The following is a 19170-nucleotide window of genomic DNA, read 5'->3' on the forward strand; positions in this document are numbered from 1 at the left end:
GGGCAGCGGTCTGACAGGTTGTGTCTCTGTGTTCTTTTAACTAAACCCTCAAAGTGGTTGGACACAGATTTCCTCGCCATCCTGACTGGAATTCCATCTAGTGGCCACACCCGGGCTGCAAGGTGCCCCCTCAGGGCCAACGCAGGATGTGTGTGGAGGGATGAAAGGTCACATGCCTCCCCACATGCCGTAGCAGGGGGGAGAGGGAAGGGGCCTGATGAAGTGAGTTTTACCCACAAAAGCTCATGATTCTATATGTTTGTTTCTAAGGTGCCACGGGGCGGCTCATCGCTTTTAAAGTTCCAGACTAACACGGCCACCTCTCCGAGATTCTTGGATTTGCTGTAATCTAACTGCTCGGTGTGAGATATCTACAATCATTCATCATTTCAGCTGAGTGCTAAGGATTGTCACTGTAGCTGTCTCAAAATGCAATGGAGTGAAAGTCCTGCCATGTGAATAAAGTTAGTTCAACCTGTTGGTGGAGCGGTATTAGTGCAGAAGCCACCTCAGAGGTGGAGAAGCTAAGTAGGTGCATGAACACATCCCTAGCTACGTGTATCCATTTTGCACAAGGCAGGTCACAAAGCAGCCATTAGCAACTTGGGAGAGCAAGCAAACTGTGGACGACGTTCTTTGCAGGGGGGAACAGGTTTTCCACGGCTACACAAAATGGGGTTAGTATCTTGCATTGCTGCTGGTGTAAGTCCTACACGAGGACATTAGCACGCCAGCAACCAGAACTGAGCAGAGATCTCCTTGTGGCACGGAGAAAGGCAGCCACAGAACCAAGTGCTGCTGCTGTTATGAAATGTTATCGGCCGAGCAGGGTCTGCCTTTGCCCCAAAGGCTCTAAATTGAGCTGCAGGTGGGGGAATGGGCAAGGGTGTGTGGAAAGGGAGAACCTGGAATCCCCAACACCAGTTACAAGTGCAAGCGCTGCAAGGCAATCGGGGGAGCTCGGGGAGTTGCATACGCTGCCTTGCTTTGCTCCACAGACCGTGCAGGAGTCCGGCTTCTGGGTCTGACCTACTTTGCCATGTGATTTGCAGACACCTGCGGGGGACAGTATGGGAGTGACCTCCCCCATCTCTCCAGCACACGCAGCGCTGTCTCTTCTCTCCAATTCAGCAGTGAGGTTGCTCTGAGTGGCCGGAGCTAATCCCATCTGTAAGCAATGCATGCAGTAGACATTGCACACCCCCACCCGAAAGGAACAAATACATTCAACTGAGAGGCTTAGTCTCTGTTCAGCGGGGCCAGGTCTGGGACACTTAGCGAGCAACAGACATGCAGAGCCACACTGACCGCAGTTGAAACGAACTTTTAGGCCCCTAAGCTGCAAAATCTCACCCATGAGGGTGGAGCTCCAGAGGACACAGGGGTCTGGTCAGATCTACTGACTGGACACTCAGGCCACGGCTACACTGCTGGTTTTTTTGCAGAAGAGGATATGCAAATTGCATTCTCATTTGCGTATCTTCTTCCGATTCTTTTTGCAGAAAAGGTTTTTGCAGATAAAAAGCCCTGTGTAGATGGGGCCATTTGTCGGGGAAAAAAACCCCTTTTTCGCAAGATCCTGTAAACCTCGATTTTTAAGGAATAAGGGATCTTTCAAAAAAGGAGGTTCCCCCCCCCCCCAAGAAATAGCTCAGTCTACCTGGGTCTTTTTATCTGCAAAACCTCTTCTGCAAAAAGAGTGGGAAGACGACATGCAAATGAGAGTGCAATTTGCATGTCCTCTTCCACAAAAAATGGTAGTGTAGCCGTAGCCTCGAAGTCGAGTTACTGGGAGTGAGGTGAGGTGGGGAGGGGCTGGATCATCACTTGTATCAGCTCCTACTCAGCATGGGCTCCTCCTAGCTTCATAGGGTGGCTCCAATGAAGTTGGTGACACTTCACTGACTTGGGGGGCGTTGAGATGGGAGGAGGAAAGCAGAGAATGATAGAGAGTGGGGAGGAGTGGCTGGGGCGGGGCTTAAGTGTAGGGGGCGGGGCAGAGGTGGAACTTTGAGGGGAATAGATACACAGGGGTTCTAGCACTTGGGGCGGGGCAGGCCAACCGTAGTGAAGCACCTCGAGCTGGCATTGGGGTCAAGGGCTGGGGGGGGGAGGGTTTGGAGCCGGGGGGCACTTTCCTGGGCCCGTGGTCGGCAGTATGGTAAGCCCCGTCCTCAGCTGGCCACTCTCTTCTGGTCCGGCTGCCCTCAGTGGTGACTGCAGTATCACGTCCCTCCAGTCAGCCCTCTGCTTTTCCATGGTATGGAAAACAATCACATTCCAGACACATCCCATTTTCCTGCCTTAACCAAACCTTGACTTTGCCTTCAGTAAGGAGAAGAGGAAGCTGCCTACCAAAGTTAGTGGCCCTAGCTCTGACTGTTTAGGAGGAGTTCTTGAACAAATGAACTCACGGACATTCAGGTGGACTTGCAGACAGACACCTCTAAAATAGAGAGTAAGATGAGAGTCGAAACAGAATGTTCTGAAAATCTCCTGTGGAAAATTTCATCAAAATTGTCATATTCCCACTAAAGGTTTCGATTTCAACCAAACGAGCTTTTCTAGTGGAAAATTGCTTCGCAAAGGATATTTCAGCTGCCTCTAACCACGTGGCAGCTACCACTGCACCACCCTAATGCAGCACACAGCAGAGGAGGAAAACGACACCCTGTTCTTACTAGGGATGTAAATATTGATCAAAATAGTTAGCCAGTTAAATGATTAAAATTATATACCCAGGAGCCAGGGCAGCTAGGGTTCGGGATCTGGGGCTACCGCACAGCCAGGACCGCCAGGGTCACAGGACGGACCCAGGGCCACAGAAGTCAAGGCCATGACATGTCTGGAGTCGCCAGGGCCACAGGACCCAGGGAGGCTGGAGCTGTAGGACCTAGGGCCGTGGTGTGGCCAGGAGCCAGGCCTGATGGGTCCATGGAGCGGCTGGGAGGGCTTATGGATCTGTGGTGGTTGGGAGCTGAGGCCATGGGAGCTGGGGTTGATGGGTCTGGGGCCGGGAGGGCCGGAGTTGCTGGCGCCGCTCCAGGAGTGAGATATGCGGCTCCTGCAGCACGCCCGGTCCCGCCTGCCACCCTGACCTTGTCAGGTTCCTGCCAGTTGGACCCAAGGAAGCATTCTGGTAAGCTGGTCAACCTTTCACATCCCTAGTTCTTACCCAGCCTGCCGCTGGCATTCTAGGTCTCATCAGTCTATGCAAAGTGCCACTCTCCATATGCTAATGTGCCCCGAGAGGGTATTTCTGCTTGGCCCCCTGCACTCCGGAAATTGCCTGGGTGCCTCTGAAAGTCCCACTCAGTGCTGGGTGCTCAGACGCCCACCTGCCAATGTAGCAAGCCCTGGGCTGGGACTCCTGGGACTGGGTTCTAGTCCCTGCGTTACCGCTGCCCTGATGTGTGACCCTGGGCAAATCGCGTCCCTGCTCTGTGCCTCAGTTTCCCCTTTGTCTGTCTTGTCTATTTAGTGTGTGAGCTCAGGGGGGCAGGCGCTGTCTTTCCCTCTGTGTGCGTCACAGGGCCTGGATCTCAGCCAGGCTCCCAGTGGCTGGTGGCACCAGTCTGAGCTTTGGAAAATGGTGACCCTGCTAGTTTATTTTTAAACTCTCCTCCTCATGTGCTGTCGCGTCCAGGAAGGGAAGGAAAAACACGCAGTTTCAGTGTTCTGGGGCGGGGGACTGCAAATCACTCTGCAGCCTTAGTGAACATCCCTCTTTTGATACAGTCACAGTAAAAACGAAACCAGAGGTTCTGCCATTTCCTCATTTGCAGACTCATGTGACAAGCCTAGCAAAGCAAACCCAAGTCTCTCCTCGCAGGCAGGCAGAGCAGGACGGGCATTAGGGCACAATAGAATTAGGGGAATTCTTGCTGCTTGCTGATCACTTCAGGACTCCTGCCTAGAACTCTCCACCGGGCGAACCCCCATCAGGTATGTTTGGCTTTTACTTTTCCCCTTGTGCTTTAAATCTTGTCGTGTTTGAAACGTGCTTGAGGAAGTAAAACCAAAAAATGGCGTTTTGCTTGTAAAGAGTTTGCATCCCTTCTACCTAGTTTCATATAGCCTCTCTGTCTCCCTAGCCTCATTCATCTCCCTGACTAGGCTGCAGTGTTCCAAGGGACCTAGGGGAGTTAGGTGAAAGTCAATGGGATTCGGGTGCTTATTTCCCTTGAACATCGCTTGGGTTCCTTTGAAAATCCAAGTCCTCTTCACCTAAATCTCTCTGGGCCAAATCCTCAGCTAGTGTAAACCAGCTTTGCTCCAGGGACTACAATGGAGTGACACCTGTTTACACGAGGTAGGGATCAACCTCATTGACCTTAGTGAAGCTACCTGAGCTCCCATCTGAGCAGGGAATATCTCTGGCTTTCCAGTTCTATCCCTCACCGTATCGCCTCACACCAGGCTGTGATGCCCTTGTCCAGGCCCATGATCCAGTCCAGGCATTGTAGAAGTAGCCAGGTGATATTAGCCATGGACCCAGCTCGGCTTTCAAGTCTGTGGTCCTTTGGAGTTCCAGGGAAGACCCTGCCCCCCTCATCCCTAAAAGGTACAAGACACGGAATGGCTGAGTGTGGGCACCCCTGCAGGATCAGGGTTTGCTCGACACTTTGCTCATGACAGAGAGAAGGGAGAAATCTCAGCAAGCCAGCGTCTGATCTTTTGCACCATCACTGAGAGGCGGAAATTGACACATTGACTCAACCATGCAGATTTTATCTTTTACCAGTGCGCTCTCGTTTTCCCCTCGCTGAGCAGAATGAAGCTGTTGGCTTGGATCCTGGCCTCTCTTGCGGTTGCTACTGCACATCTACACACAGACCCGACGCTCGATAACCACTGGGAGCTCTGGAAGAAAGTCCACGGCAAGCAATACAACCACAAGGTGGTATCTGGGTAGCTGTGGGTTTAAGGTGTGTGGGCGGGGGAGGATTTCCATGGCCATTCCCCCTCAGGTGAGCTGGGATCCAGCATGGTAGCCCCATGCCAGCTCTCACTGAGAATACTGCCTCTCCCCTCCATCTTGCCTAAACCATCCCAGGAGGTAGCTTGTTTTTCAAAGTGTGTTCTAATTTAGGATCTATTAGAGCCCGGTGAGATTTCTCACACCACTCATTCCTTTGGGCTGAAAAATGAAGATTCAGATTGATGGAAACAATTGGGGAATTTGGCTCAATTTTAGCAAATTGCTTTGGTTGAATAAAAAAAGAGATGGAAAATTGGAAATGCCTCATTTCAATGTGCAAAAAATCATAATTTTTACTCTTATTTTTGGAAAACTGTTTCCTGTTGGAGTTTTCCCCACTTCTATTTAAAAACAAAAGCTTCAAAAAGCTCCAAATGAAACAAAACATTTGATTCAAATTTTAAAATGGGTAACTGATTTTTAATATATTTCCTAGGTTTGGCCACCAAACTGACAAATCAGTTGTTTGCATAGCTGTGGGCTGCATTGTGCATGTTTGATTCTGGATATTGTGTTGCAATCTAATTGTATGTGCCGCTCCTTAATTACTTGGGCTTAGTTGAAGGTCCCAACTTGGGACCACAGCACTTGCCTATTAAATTATAAAGTGTTATCACCAATGTGCACTCCAATCTTTTCCACCAAGGTGTGGATTTTGTTCCCATCCATGTGTGGAATAATTGTATGTGCACCAAGGCATGTGCAAATGCGCACCACAAGTAGAATAAAAACCTAGCTGGGGGTGCTTTTGTTAATCAGCTGGGGAGCATTTGAATCTCTCCTGAGCATCACGTTCTTGGCTCTGCCATTTCTGGCGGTGAGGAGCTAGGCCAGGTAACCTAGCTAGGCTAGGTTAGCTCCTTTGGAGTTACATTTGCCTGCTATAACTCCCACTGTTGGTTTCACTGGATACAGTGGGATTCTTCTCTTCTTCTCCTAACCCGTTGTATACTGTTGCTGTGCCCCACTCCAGAGCTGGCTGCATTTTAGGGTGGGGAAGAACTCAGTCCTGCCCTGGATTTCCTAGGCAGTTTTGCTTGAGTCAATGTTGCAGGATCTGGGCAACAGTTTGGAAAACACTTGAGATTCCTGAGGAGATGAGGAAGTGCGATAGAAGGATAACCCAGTGGCAGTGCAGACCCCTCTGGGATACCACGTAGTAACAAGGGAGCTGTGCTTTGATTCCAGAAAGAGGATGTGGAACGGCGTTTGATCTGGGAAAAGAACCTCAAGCTTGTTATGCTACATAACCTGGAGTACTCCCTGGGGCTGCATTCCTATGACCTGGGCATGAACCACCTGGCAGACATGGTAAGTTTAAAAAATATCACTACAGACCAATGGACTGAGCACCTGGGAATTATCTGCATTTCCCTGAGGCTGACTAAAGAATGTAAAGGAACAAGGGGCAGATTAAGTTTAAGATTAAGCAGTGAATGAAATATCTGCAGAGGTAGCCCCACAACACAAACCACGACACCCCTGGGCCTCCTCCAGCTGCCACCTGTCCCGGCCCTGCTCCCTAGAGCGGCGCAAATCTTCGTTCTACTTGCCTGGGTCAGGGGTGCGTGTGGGAAATCTGCCACCAGGAAGGTCAGTCCTGCAGGTATTCGGATGCTTGCCAGCCGCCTGCTGGTGTGATTGCCGTGTTTCTGTGTTAAGTGGCCCCTCCAACCAGCATGACCCTGCACGTACAGGACAGTGTGGGAATCCCATTTCTGCTTCTGTACCTCTTCCGCGCCACCCTCCCTTATCCCCATGTGAGGAATGTAGAGAGTGGAGTAACCCACAGCCTGGGCTGCTAGGCCCTTGCTGGTTATGGAAGTAGCTCCTTTCAGTGAAATTGCAGGGCTTGTTCTGTGAATTCCATCAGCACTCTGGAATCAGGCCGGAAAGTCATGGGTGGCTTTAAAATCCTGGGATTTGATAAACAGGCTACGTCTACACTGGCGGCTTCTTGTGCAAGAACAGCTATTCTTGCACAAAAACTTGCCGGGTGTCTACACTGCACGCGCGTTCTTGCACAAGTAAATTTACAGTCTAGCGTTGGAAAACAGGGCTTCTTCCGGAAGAGTTATTCCTCTCCCTACGAGGAATAAGCCCTGTTGTGCAAGAGCTCTTGCGCAAGAGGGCAGTGTAGACAGGCAACATGAATTTCTTGCACAAGAAACCCCTATGGCTAAAATGGCCATCAGAGTTTTCTTGCGTGAGACAACGTCCACACTGCCATAGACGCTCTTGCGCAAAAGCACGTCTCTTGTGCAAAAGCACATGCCAGTGTAGACACACTTTTGTGGAAGACTTTTTGCGCAAGAACTTTTCTGCAAAACAGTTCTTGCGCAAGAAGCTGCCAGTGTAGATGTAGCCTCGATGTTTGGGGGCTCTTTTCATTTGCCTCTGGATTTTGCACCTTTAAGGGTTTTTTTTCCTGAAGCTCCCCACAGCCATACAAGAGAAGGAAACTTAAAAAAAAAAAAGCAGAAATTCTCGTTTAGTCTTAAGATCCCTTCCCGTATGCATTGTTGTTTCAAGAGGCTTGGCAGTGCTGAGGCTCCTGGGTAGAGCCATGTGAAGAAGCGATTTTTTTGGTTTGGTGCCTGAAAAAATCCATCAATCCACCAAAAATAGTTTCAGGTGGATCTGAAATGGCAATAGTGAAATGCAAAAGACGAAAACAATTCATGTAGGCTCGGACAACACATTTCTTTCTGTTTTCTAGGTTATTTTGCCTTTCAAAAAAGAAAGAAAATGAAAGTAAAGTTTGGAAGAAAAAGTTATTTTGAATCAAAACATTTTGACTAGTTTTGAAAAAAAAATGCTGCTGAAAAATCTGGCCAATTCGAGGTGAATACACACAATCTTTCAATCAGCCCAAATGTGCATTTTTCAGCCAAAAAAAATTTTTGTTGTTGTTTTAAAGTCTTCCTGCAGCACTAGTCCTTGTGTGTATTCCCTGCCATGTTCTGTGGTGCGAGGGTAGTACATGAAAGAATCATCAAATCCAGAGTTCCCGGGCTACTGTGTCAGCTAGATTGACCCCAGCATTCAGATGTGCAGTTGCTCGTTAGGGTTGGCAGGTGTTCAAAAAATACCGGACATGTAAAACAAAAGGCCGGCGGGGACTTTCTTCCTGTGCCGCGTCTGGCAGGGGCGGGGAGCGCGTGGAGCGTGGGGATTTAAAGGCACAATGACTTTTTTTTTCTAAACCACTTTTTTTCCTGACATGTTCAGGATTTTTTGTGCAAGTATCTGGCAGCCCTATTGCTTATATTTTTCTCTGCATAAAGGAAACCACCATATCCGTAAATAAGGGTTGAACCTGAATTTTGTATCTGAGTTTCCCCAATGTTGGGGGCGAGTCTGTAGAATGGCGGGGGCATCAGTCTGACAGGGTGTGTCTCTGTGTTCTTTTAACTAGACCAGCGAGGAAGTGGCTGCTTTGTTAACTGGAGTGAAAATTCCCCACCGACCTGACCGGAATTCTGTCTACAGGCCACGCCCTGGTGGCAATGTGCCTGACTCCATGGACTGGAGGGAGAAAGGATGTGTTACTAATGTCAAAAATCAGGTGAGAGGCTCACCCTGGTCCTAACTGACATGGGTGCCCATTGGCTGCTGCTGAGCGCATCTGTCTGGCTTTTACAGGGGGCCTGTGGCGCTTGCTGGGCGTTTAGTGCTATCGGAGCCCTAGAAGCCCAGGTGAAACTGAAAACTGGAAACCTGGTGTCTCTCAGTGCGCAGAACCTAGTTGACTGCTCCATGATGTACGGGAACCACGGCTGCAGCGGCGGATACATGACCGAAGCTTTCCAGTACATCATTGATAATGATGGCATTGATTCGGACGCTTCCTATCCATACGTGGCTCAGGTAGGTGTCTACGTTTATGACAGACACATAGGCAGGGCTGTCCCTACTGACATGCCAAGCATGCAGCTGCATAAGGCACCACCAAATTTGGGGCAACAAATTGCCACACATTTCATGGTGCCCTTTGCAGCTGAGTGCTGTGTATGGGCTCCAGTAGGCCCCGTTCCCATCCCCTGGCCGAGGCACCCCCTCTCCTGGTGAGGTACAACCATAGGCTGGAGGACTCAGGAGAAGCAGTGGATGGCTGTGCAGCCATCAGCTGGAGAGAAGCAGCCGTTTCCCTTTCAAAGTGCTGCTTCTCTCCTCTGCCCCTGAGCCCTCCCTGTGGACGTGCAGCTTAGCAGGGTCTTAGGCCAGTCTTACCCAGGCTGGGATCCAGCTTCTGGCCTGCCCAAGGGGCAGGGCCTCAGGGGAAAGAGAGGAGCAGGGGACTGGGCCTATGGCAAAAACTGGACAGGACCATCCATTTTCACAAGTGGGAGAGCCATGGCTCCTTTGTCCCCCCCCCTTTTCCAGTGCCCCAGACTCAGGCCCTGGTCCGAGGACCCTGCTCGAGACTGGGTCAAAGTCTACGTCCTGTTGACTTGTGTCCTGTCCAAGCCCTGTCACTTTACAGAGAGGGCGCAGCGGAAGCTGCAGACCCAAGTGGGAAGGTCTATGCAGGGCAGGATGGAGAATTAGCACAGCTGCGAGACCAGGGCCCAGCAATTGTAAACCGAGGTTTATAATGCAGTGTAGACATCCCCAAACTCTGGGAGTCCATCGTCCTTTTCTCTTTCTATTGGTGGCATCTCTTCTTGCGAGAATGTAGAATTTTGCTCTTTGTCCCCTGTTTCACCGGGCCTTCCTGGGCTGCTTGTGTCAGCACAAAGAACAAAAGAAGAGGCAGTGTTCTCTAGTGGTCAGAGCAGGAGAACTTGGGGTCAGATCAGCTGAGTTGTAATCCTGGCTCTGTGTTTTCTCAGTCTTCTCTGTGAAACCCGGATAATAATACTGCCCTATATCTAAGGGTACGGAGGCTTTTTAATTAATTATTGGATCTATCTTACTATATATTTTAGAAATGTCTGTCTGTCTGTCCGTCCACTTGTTAGTCCATTTGTTCAAAAACTTATCTTAAATGGTAACAGCTAGGACCACCACATTCGGTACACAGCTTCCTCTTATCATAAATTAAAGATCAGAGTTTGGTTGTGCCAGGATAATGGGATGTGCCTGGAATTTGATTGTTTCTCATAAAAGGGAAAGGGGGGAATCTGTCAGGAGGGATTTTTACTGCAGAATGACCACAGGGGGGCAGAAAGGGGCCAGAGATGGGAACCGGGACAGCTCTACCCCATTGGGCCAGCAGGAGGCAGAGTGGAGAAAGTGCAATCTACTACATATTTCAGCAACAAGGAGTCCAGTGGCACCTTATAGACTAACAGATGTATTGGAGCATAAGCTTTTGTGGGCAAAGACCCACTTTGTCAGATGCATGTCATAGGACTCCTTGTCGCTTTTGCAGATCCAGACTCACACAGCTACCCCTCTGATACATATTTCTGAGAGTTTGAATGTGTGTGTGTCTGTTTGTCTGTGTGCCTGTCTGTCCCTCAGCTGGGGGACATGTACCCCTCCCCTGGCTGTGTCTGCAGGAGCTGCAGCGGCCATGTAGAGGCGCTTCTCACCTGGCCCCAAGCTGCTGCAGTGAGAGAGGGCTGGTGTTGTCCGCCAGGTGCTAATGTTGACAAACTGTGTCTGGCCCGCAGGCCACTTGTTGCCCTACCCTAGAAGGTGCCACAGCGGTGTAAGAAATGTGAGGGATCCAGACCACCTAGGGGAATAGAGGGGAGATGAAAACAAATGTTGCGAGTAGGTTAAATGTCCAGGCCAGAGACCAAAATGTCCTTGGTTCACCTGCTATTTGCTGCTGCCAGAATGGAACATGTCACTATAACGCTACCACACGAGCTGCCACCTGTTCCAAGTTCGTTGAGCTCCCCTATGCCGATGAAGCAGCCCTGAAGGATGCCATCGCCAATATCGGACCGGTCTCCGTCGCCATAGATGCGAAACAGCCTACATTCTTCCTGTACAGAACAGGTATGTTCCCTAACCCAGAATGCCTCGCGCCCGGAGCTGTCAGTACCTCGTTTGAAGCAGCAATGCCTCCATTTCCTGCGGACTGTCTCTTTGACGCACACCCTGTGCTCTTCCCACAGAGACGTGGCTTCTGTTTTCTTGTTTTTTCCTGTAATCTTTTGGCCCTTCAGTGCATTCCAGCATTTATACAAAGCCGCAGGCGGCTGAAAGCGTATGTTTTTCTTTTTGTGAGTGACACCATCATGTAACCCCTTGGCTCATAGTCACTGACTTCATTTTCCCCAAGGATGCCCCACTCCCACTCCGCCCTGTGAACCTGACCTGTCCCTCCCCCACCCTCGCCACTGCTTCCTCTGAGGTCCTCCCCATGCTCCACCTCTTCCCATCTTCCCACTCTGCCTCTCCTCTAAAGCCCTGCCCTTGCACTGCCTCTTTCCACCCCTGCTCCGACCTAGAGGCCACCACCCCGCTCGCTGCTCTCTGACCTCCCCAAAGAACCTCCCTCAGCCATCAAATGGCTGATTGATGGTGCTGCCCATCAGCCATGGCTGATGAGTGCTATGGAACCCCCTTTTTTATCATGGGTGCTCCAGCCCCAGAGCACTCATGGAATCGGCACCTGTGCCATGGTTCAATATGTGTTACATGACCCCTTGTAGCAGCTGGTAAGAGGATAAATGCCTACTACTGCTAGAAGCTAATGTCTCTTGGCTTTTGCATAAGATATGTCTACATTGCATGCCGCTGGGGACAGCATCTAGGGTCAGTGTAGCTACCCATTCCAGTGGAAAGCAGGCACAGCAGTAGAAGGCTCAGGCAGAGTGGAGGCAGTGGGAGCTGTCGGAGTATTTCCCCACTAACTCTCACTGCTGGCTTCTTTCTCTATGGCAGAAAAAGGCTGCAGCATCTGGGAGGTAGCGTAGCAGCATATGACACTGCTAAAACTAGCAGTGTGGGCAGTGGGAGGCCCTGCTTGGGCATGTAGGGCATGTACCGTAATGGCCTGGGTGTATCTTCACTGCCATATGCCATTTCCATTTTCTGTTTATACCTTTTTGTGTGGGGGTAGTGTATCTAGTCTACATGCTGCCATAAGGAGTGTGCGGTATGGATATACTCTGATACTGGAAATTCTCCAGGACAGGAGCTATTGCTTTGTTCTGCATTTACCTCTCTGCTGGCTGCCCTGGGCACCTGAAACTACATGACTGCTCATGTGGCTTCCCCTTGGTTCCCTCATTTTTCTTCAGGGAAGCAAAGAAATCTGTGGGGGACATAAATTCTGCACATGCACAGTGGCACTGAATTCCCCCAGGAGTACAGTGTGGACTCTTCACTCATGTTAATGTATTGCCAGTGCACCTGGGGCTATGTCTAGACGACAGAGGGATGCAAATCAAGCACATCGAAATTGCTAATGAATCAGGGATTTAAATATCCCATGCTTCATTAGTATAAACATGGCCACCGCTTTTTTTCAAAGTGGAGCTTTCTTTTTTTTTTTTTTTAAAGGCAGTCTAGACACGGATCTGTCGAAAATAAACCCTTTTTCGACAGATCCTGTATTCCTCAAATAATGAGGTTTACAGGATCTGTCAAAAAAGGGTTTATTTTCAACAGATCCGCGTCTAGACTGCCATTTTTTTGGTTTTTTTTTCCGAAAAAACTCAGTTTCGAAAAAAAGCGGCAGTCATATTTATACTAATGAAGCGTGGGATATTTAAATCCCTGCTTCATTAGCAATTTCGATATACCTAATATACACCTCTCTGTCAACAGAAAGGTGTAGTCTAGACACACCCTGGGTGAGCAGCAGGGAGATGGACTTTTGGTTCTGCTAAGGCTCAGTGATAGGAAGAGACTTTTCCTACCTATGGCCCTGGTGAAAACTGAGGGTAAATTGCTTGTAGGGTAAGGAAGTAAGTAGAAGAAGGGCATCAACCAACACAGGATTTGAACCCATGACACTGAGAGTGCCAACTGAGCTAGCCAAGCTGTTATTAGGTGAGCCTGTCTTGCTGGAGCTAAAGAACCAACGTCTTCTAGTCAAGGCTGTGGCAAGTTCACCAACTATTCTGTGGCTCGGTCACCACTAGAGGGAGACTAGTCCACCAAGTGGGCATGGCTTACATTAATCTGTGATGTCTTTTGTTAGTTTTGACTGGGTTGTATTTCAGGCACAATCAGATATTTTGGCTGCAATTTTGTGCTGCACCAAACTCAGCCCAGGATGACTCTAAAATGGCCTTTCAGGCCAATTCTGGGGTTGAGACTGCTCCTGGGGTAATTTAGGCAGCCTCGGGTGTTACATATGTCATGTCAAGCTCCCAAGTACCACACTGAATTGCTATACACCCGAACCCTGGCTGGCAGGCCAGAGCTTTTGAGAGGGGGCCTCCTAAGATAGCTTCTGGCTGTCTTACTGAGTTCCTGTGCTGGTGGAATTCTGGGTTGGAGGATTTTAAGGGAACATTGTAAGGGAATCATATTAGAAGGAAGATTCCCTCCTGGTGTTTGTAGGAGATGGGATACTGCAATAGCTCAATGGAGTGATGGAGCCTTTCAATGATTGTATAGGCCATAAAAACTTACCTTCCCATCGGACTGTGTGCTGGACTGAAGTTTAGGAGAGTTTGGTTCTGTTCTTAGGGCAAATCATTTACTTCTCTATGCCTCAGTTTCCCCATCTGCACCATGAAGATAATGAGACTGACCCACTTAGTGATCTATTGATAAAAAGAGTGAGCAATTATTATTACTCCCATTATAGGGGCCAGCTTAGAGGCATGTTGGTTCCATGTGTGTGCCGTTGCTCACAACAATTTTATTAAGAAGAGAGAAATCCCTGCTAGCTTCTTTTCCTCCCACATGATTGTGCATTCTTTCCTTCCAGGAGTCTATGATGATCCACGTTGCACTCAGGATGTAAATCATGGGGTCCTAGCTATTGGCTATGGCACCCTGGATGGGAAGGACTTTTGGCTGGTGAAAAACAGGTAAAGGAGAATCCATGACAGAGCTGTATTTATATCTAGAATAACAGGCTCCTGGGATGCGCATGGGGTGTGAGTAAACTGTGCAGAGCTGTGCTTGTCTGTATCTGTACTAGTGTGAATTGGACTGTACTCTGTTAAACATCTTGAAATACATGAAAAAATGGGTGGGGAGAACCCTGACTATAAATCAAGGTGTTTTATTCTCTTAATGTTTAATTCTGTGTTGTTCTCCCTTTCAACAGCTGGGGGGAATATTTTGGTGACAAAGGTTACATTCGAATGTCCAGGAACAACGGAAACCACTGCGGGATTGCCAGCTACGGTTGCTATCCACAAATATAGAGGAATGTTCCGCTTCACAAGGCACTCTTCAGATGTGGTCTCTTCAACTGCTACTCTGAGACTTGCTGTAGTCTAACTGCTCTGTTTGAGAACAATGTATGGGCTTTAAAGGCAAAATCCTGCCATCAGATCCAGGTGACGGATCTGAGACAAGTAGCTGAAATGATGAATGACCATGATTGGTCTGGTTCAGAATTTGGGCACTTTTCGCTTTCTCTCCCTGTCCCCTAGTTCTGTTTCTAATTGATTAATGTCTCTCCGTTGCTTTGCACGTGAGAAGGTGCTTTTTGACACCTTGTCATTGTCATTGAAGTTGTCTCAAAATGTAATGGAGTGAAGGCTGCATCATGTGGCTAAAGTTAGTCCAAGCTGTAGGTGGAACAGTATAGCTGCCAAAGCCACCTCAGAGGTGGAGAAGCTAAGTAGATGGATCAACACATCCCTAGTCACAAGTATCCATTTTGCAAAATGCAGGATGCAAAACAGCCATTAGCAGGCTGGGAGATCAAACAAAGTGTGGGTATTCTTAAGGGAGAGGGGGATATGTTTTCCATGGCTTCACAAAATTGGGATGGCATCTGGCATCCAGAACTGACCTGAGATCACCTTGTGGCATGGAGAAAGCCAACCACAGAACCAAGTGCTGCTGTTTTTATAAAATGTGACCTACAGAGCAAGGTCTGCCTTTGCCACCTGCAGCCTTTGGACAAAGGACACAGAGATGAAAGGCCTGATTCCCTCTTCCACTGCACAGCCATTGACACCTGTGCAAAGCAGGGGGACAATGATGCTGAATCAGAACAGAAGTACCTTTCACCTCAGATATAAATGACTGCACACAAGGCACATAGTGGAGAACCAGCCCCAAAGGCTATAAGTCTAGCTGCAGGTATGGGGCTAGTGATTGACCGAGCAAGTATTCTGGGAAAGGGTGAACCCTAGCATCCCCATCCCCAGCTACAAACAAGTTCTGAAAGGCAGTCGCGGGAGCGCTAGGACTCGCATACACTGCCCTGCTCTGCTCCACAGGCCAGCAGCGAAGATGGTCTGAGGGTCCAGATCTAATCTCATCTGTAAACAATGCATGCAGTAGACATTGCACATCCTCTCCCAAAAGGAAAAAAATAAATTCAACTGTCTGAAAAGTTTAGGCTCAGTCTGTTCAGCGGGGCCAGGTCTGGGATACTTAGCGAGTGACAGAAATGCAAAGCCACACTGACTGCAGATGAAAGAAACACTCAGGCCCCGATGCTGCAAAATCTCACCCATAAGGGTAGTGCTCAGAGTCTCTGCAAAGCCAAGAGGGCTCCATATGGATGCAGGGCTCCAATTAACCTGGTTACAAGGTCATGGCCTTAGTTAATCAAAGGGAAGCTGGCAAAAATGAGAGCTCTCTCTGTATGTTACAGGGCCAGGTAGAAAAATAATCAGTGGTGGGATAGGAGGGGAAAATCAAATCTTTATGACAATGTAACCATTTGGGGAGCTTGACTCCAGTTATTTCGTTATCTTTGTGGCTGGTTTTAGCAAAATTTGATGTGTCAGTTGCAAACAAAAAACCCCAACAACCCTCCCCGGCCCACACAAAAACACACGCACCAGTGGATGAACGTAGAACAATTGAGCAACATGGTGAAATTTCTTGAGATGTGCAGCCAGCACCAAAGGACGCTGAGGATTTCACCCCCACACATATGTAGCCCTTTATAGCATGGACCCAGCCTCATTGTAGGCCTGACTCCCTGTTTGTACAATGGCCTTTTTACCCTGGTACAGCAGTGTACAGGGACCCCAGTGCAAATGAGGATCAGTCTGTCACTTGGAAGCCCTGGGTGAATACCCGTCCAGCTGGAGTAGGCCACCTAGCATATGGCTCTAATATGGGCAACCCCTCCTCTTTCCTTGAGGGTGCTGTTGCCCCAGCATGGGCAAAATTGGGGGAGACTGAGACTAGGATAGCAAGCCTGAGAGAGTTATGGCTCCACCAACATCCTTTCTGACCGGAGGCACAATGGGAGGAGCAAGGGCTACAGACCCACGCAGAGCAGACAGGTGTTTACAATCCCACCTGTCGGAGGTTTTCGGCACCAGGTTCCATGGCTCGGAGAAGTGGATTGCCCTGTTGCTTTGGCAGGTGAGGAACTTTCCTTGTTGCTGCACATGTCCTTTTCCTTTGTCAATCAGCAGGAGTTCTTGACACTTGAAAACCAGAAGTGTCATTTATTGGGGGAAATGATAAGCTAACAACGGAGGCTTTAAATATGTTGCACACACACCTGGTGCTTAACAGACAGACTAAATGCCAGATCCTTGTCCTGGTAGCTTGATTTCCACGGCTTCCATCCTCAGTTCTCTATTGCCACTACCATTGCACAGATGTAAAATGGGGAATAACTGGTCAGATGGTAGTACTGCTGAAAAGGATCTGGGGTTATAGTGCATCACAAATTGAATGAGTGATCATGCTGCCAAAAAGGCTAATATCCTTCAGGGGGGAATTACCCAGGAGCATTGTGTGTAAGACATGGGAGGTAACGCCCCCTCTCTATTTGGCACTGGTGAGGCCTCATGATTCTGGGATGCATTAACAGGGGTGTTGTGAGCAAGACATGAGTAGTCATTCTTCCACTTTACTCTGTGCTGATTTGGCCTCAGTTGGAGTATTGTGTCTAGTTCGGGGCACCACATTTCAAAAAAGATGTGGAGAAACTGGAGAGGGTCCAGAGAAGAGCAACACAAATAATTAAAAGCGACAAGGAGTCCTGTAGCACCTTATAAACTAACAGATGTATTGGAGCATAAGCTTTCGTGGGCAAAGACCCACTTTACCAGATGCATGTATCTGACGAAGTGGGTCTTTGCCCACAAAAGCTTATGCTCCAATACATCTATTAGTCTATAAGGTGCTACAGGACTCCTTGTTGCTTTTGGAGATCCAGACTAACATGGCTACCCCTCTGATACTTGACACAAATAATTAAAGGTCTAGAAAACATGGCCTATGAGGAAAGACTGAAAGAACTGGGTTTGTTTAGTCTGGAAAAGAGAAGATGAAAGGGGACATGAGAGCAGTTTTCAAGTACCTAAAAGGGTGTTACAAGAAGGAGGGAGAAAAATTGTTCTCCTTGGCCTCTGTTGGTAGGACAAGAAGCAGTGGGCTTAAATTGCAGCAAGAGAAGTTTAGTTTGGACATTAGATAACTTTCTAACTGTCAGGGTGGTTAAACATTGGAATAACTTGTCTAGAGAGGTTGTAGAATTTCTATCATTGGAAATATTTAAGAGCAAGTTAGATAGACATCTTTCAGGAATGATCTTGATGGATCTTGGTCTTGCTGAGAGGCCAGGGGACTGGACTTCATGACCTCTCGAGGTCCCTTCCAGTTCTAGTATTCTATGATTCTATGTCTCCTGAGGGATGGACAACACATAATGGGATTAATCTTCAGCAAGGGAGATTTAGGTTGGAGATGAGGACAACCTTTCTCACATTAAGGATGGTTTAGTACTGGAACAGGTAACCAAGGGCATGTCTACACTGGGGAGTTATTTCAAAATAACTCCCCTTATTTTGAAATAAGATGAGCATCCTCACTACCAAGCCTGTTATTTCAAAATAATGGACTTATTTCAAAATAATATCTCCTGCTTGTGAAGAGAAATAAGCTTATTTCGAAATAGTTATTTTGGGAGTTATTATTTTGAAATAACCTTGTAGTGTAGACATAGTCCAAGGGAGGTTGTGGAATCCCCATCACTGAAGGTCTTTTAAGAACAGGTTGGATGCTCATCTTTCAGGGATGGTCTAGGGTTACTTGGTCCTGCCTCAGTGTGAGGGAGCTGGACTAAACAATCTCTCCAGATCCCTTCCAGCCTGACATTTCTCTGATTTTACGACTGTGCAGTCATAGTGCAAAACAGGTGAAAAACCCTGCAGAAGCAACATGTTGGTAGCACTTCACACCCATCTTGCAATACCTGCAAAGGGTGAGGCAACAGGGAATCACGCCTACCATAGATATTTTATTTTGCTTCGTTCAGTGCTGGTCTCTGAAGAACTCCACCTGGAAGAACACCTTGGAAGCCCCAGTAGCTCTGGAAGTTCATGTAAAAATCACAAGATACTTAACAAAGTTTTATTTTCCTTAAGGCTAATTATAGGTATTTCTCCTTCCAAAGACTGGAGTGCACATTTCAGTGATTGTATACAGAGTGAGAACCATAGATCCACTGCAGCATTGCCAGCAACAAACATAAATCTCTGTACTCCAAAATGGACTCTTGAGAGCCAGAAACATGGCCTGTTAAAATAGCAGTGGCTGTGCATGCCTTTAAATAATTCGCAAGCCCTTGAGTGGGGCTCGCTGTTCTATTTAAAGGGATCCTATTCTAGACCTGCACGCAACTCTAACCTTAGGCATGTTTTAATCTAATTGCTTTTTGTAGAAATGTTGAAGACTCTCTAAGGGGGAAATTCTCTGATCTGTTTAGTGGATCTGAAACAAGCTACACAAATTAGAACTTATTGCAGCAGGCCTCACCAAGGAGGAGGATATTTTTACTTTGTTTGCTACAAGCTGCCCAGGGATGTTGTGAGGTTTAATCGCTTTCTGTCTATGCTGCTTTGCACGTGGCAAGTGTTATATAAGGGCTAAGTATCATCAGGCTAGCTCAGACGGGGCTGGAAGAAAAGCTGCTTTGGGTGGGAAACATAGGTGCTGAACTTTATTTCTCCCATGGGGGATATTCTACCCTCTCTCTGCCCTGCGGCTCCACCCCCATGCCACCCCATCCTTTCTCTACCTCTTCCTGCCCCTGGTTCCAACCCTTCCTCGAGGCCTCCACCCACTCGCTGCTCTCTATTCTCCCCCTAGCTCTCCCCCAGTTGCCAAATAGC

General features: G+C 48.3%; 1 protein-coding gene across 4 annotated transcripts; it reads left to right on the plus strand.

Moving 5' to 3' along the window:
- The first annotated feature begins 3750 nt into the window (after nt 1-3750).
- LOC102458936 (cathepsin S) lies at nt 3751-16969 on the plus strand. Of its 4 annotated transcripts, none has more exons than XM_075906997.2 (8): nt 3751-3945; nt 4728-4900; nt 6170-6292; nt 8400-8549; nt 8627-8851; nt 10771-10936; nt 13830-13932; nt 14175-16966. In XM_075906997.2, the coding sequence occupies exons 2-8, from the start codon at nt 4775-4777 to the stop codon at nt 14272-14274; spliced, it is 993 nt and encodes a 330-aa protein (XP_075763112.2). In that variant the 5' UTR covers nt 3751-3945; nt 4728-4774; the 3' UTR covers nt 14275-16966. The 4 variants fall into 4 exon arrangements, with proteins under 4 accessions (XP_075763112.2, XP_075763113.2, XP_006110499.2 ...); XM_075906998.2 differs by having other exon boundaries at nt 4745-4900; XM_006110437.5 differs by having other exon boundaries at nt 3756-3945; nt 4774-4900; nt 14175-16963.
- Nucleotides 16970-19170: the final 2201 nt, after the last annotated feature.

The sequence above is a fragment of the Pelodiscus sinensis genome, chromosome 22 (assembly GCF_052426305.1).
Source record: "Pelodiscus sinensis isolate ZL-2025 chromosome 22, ASM5242630v1, whole genome shotgun sequence".
Lineage (NCBI taxonomy): Eukaryota > Metazoa > Chordata > Testudines > Trionychidae > Pelodiscus > Pelodiscus sinensis.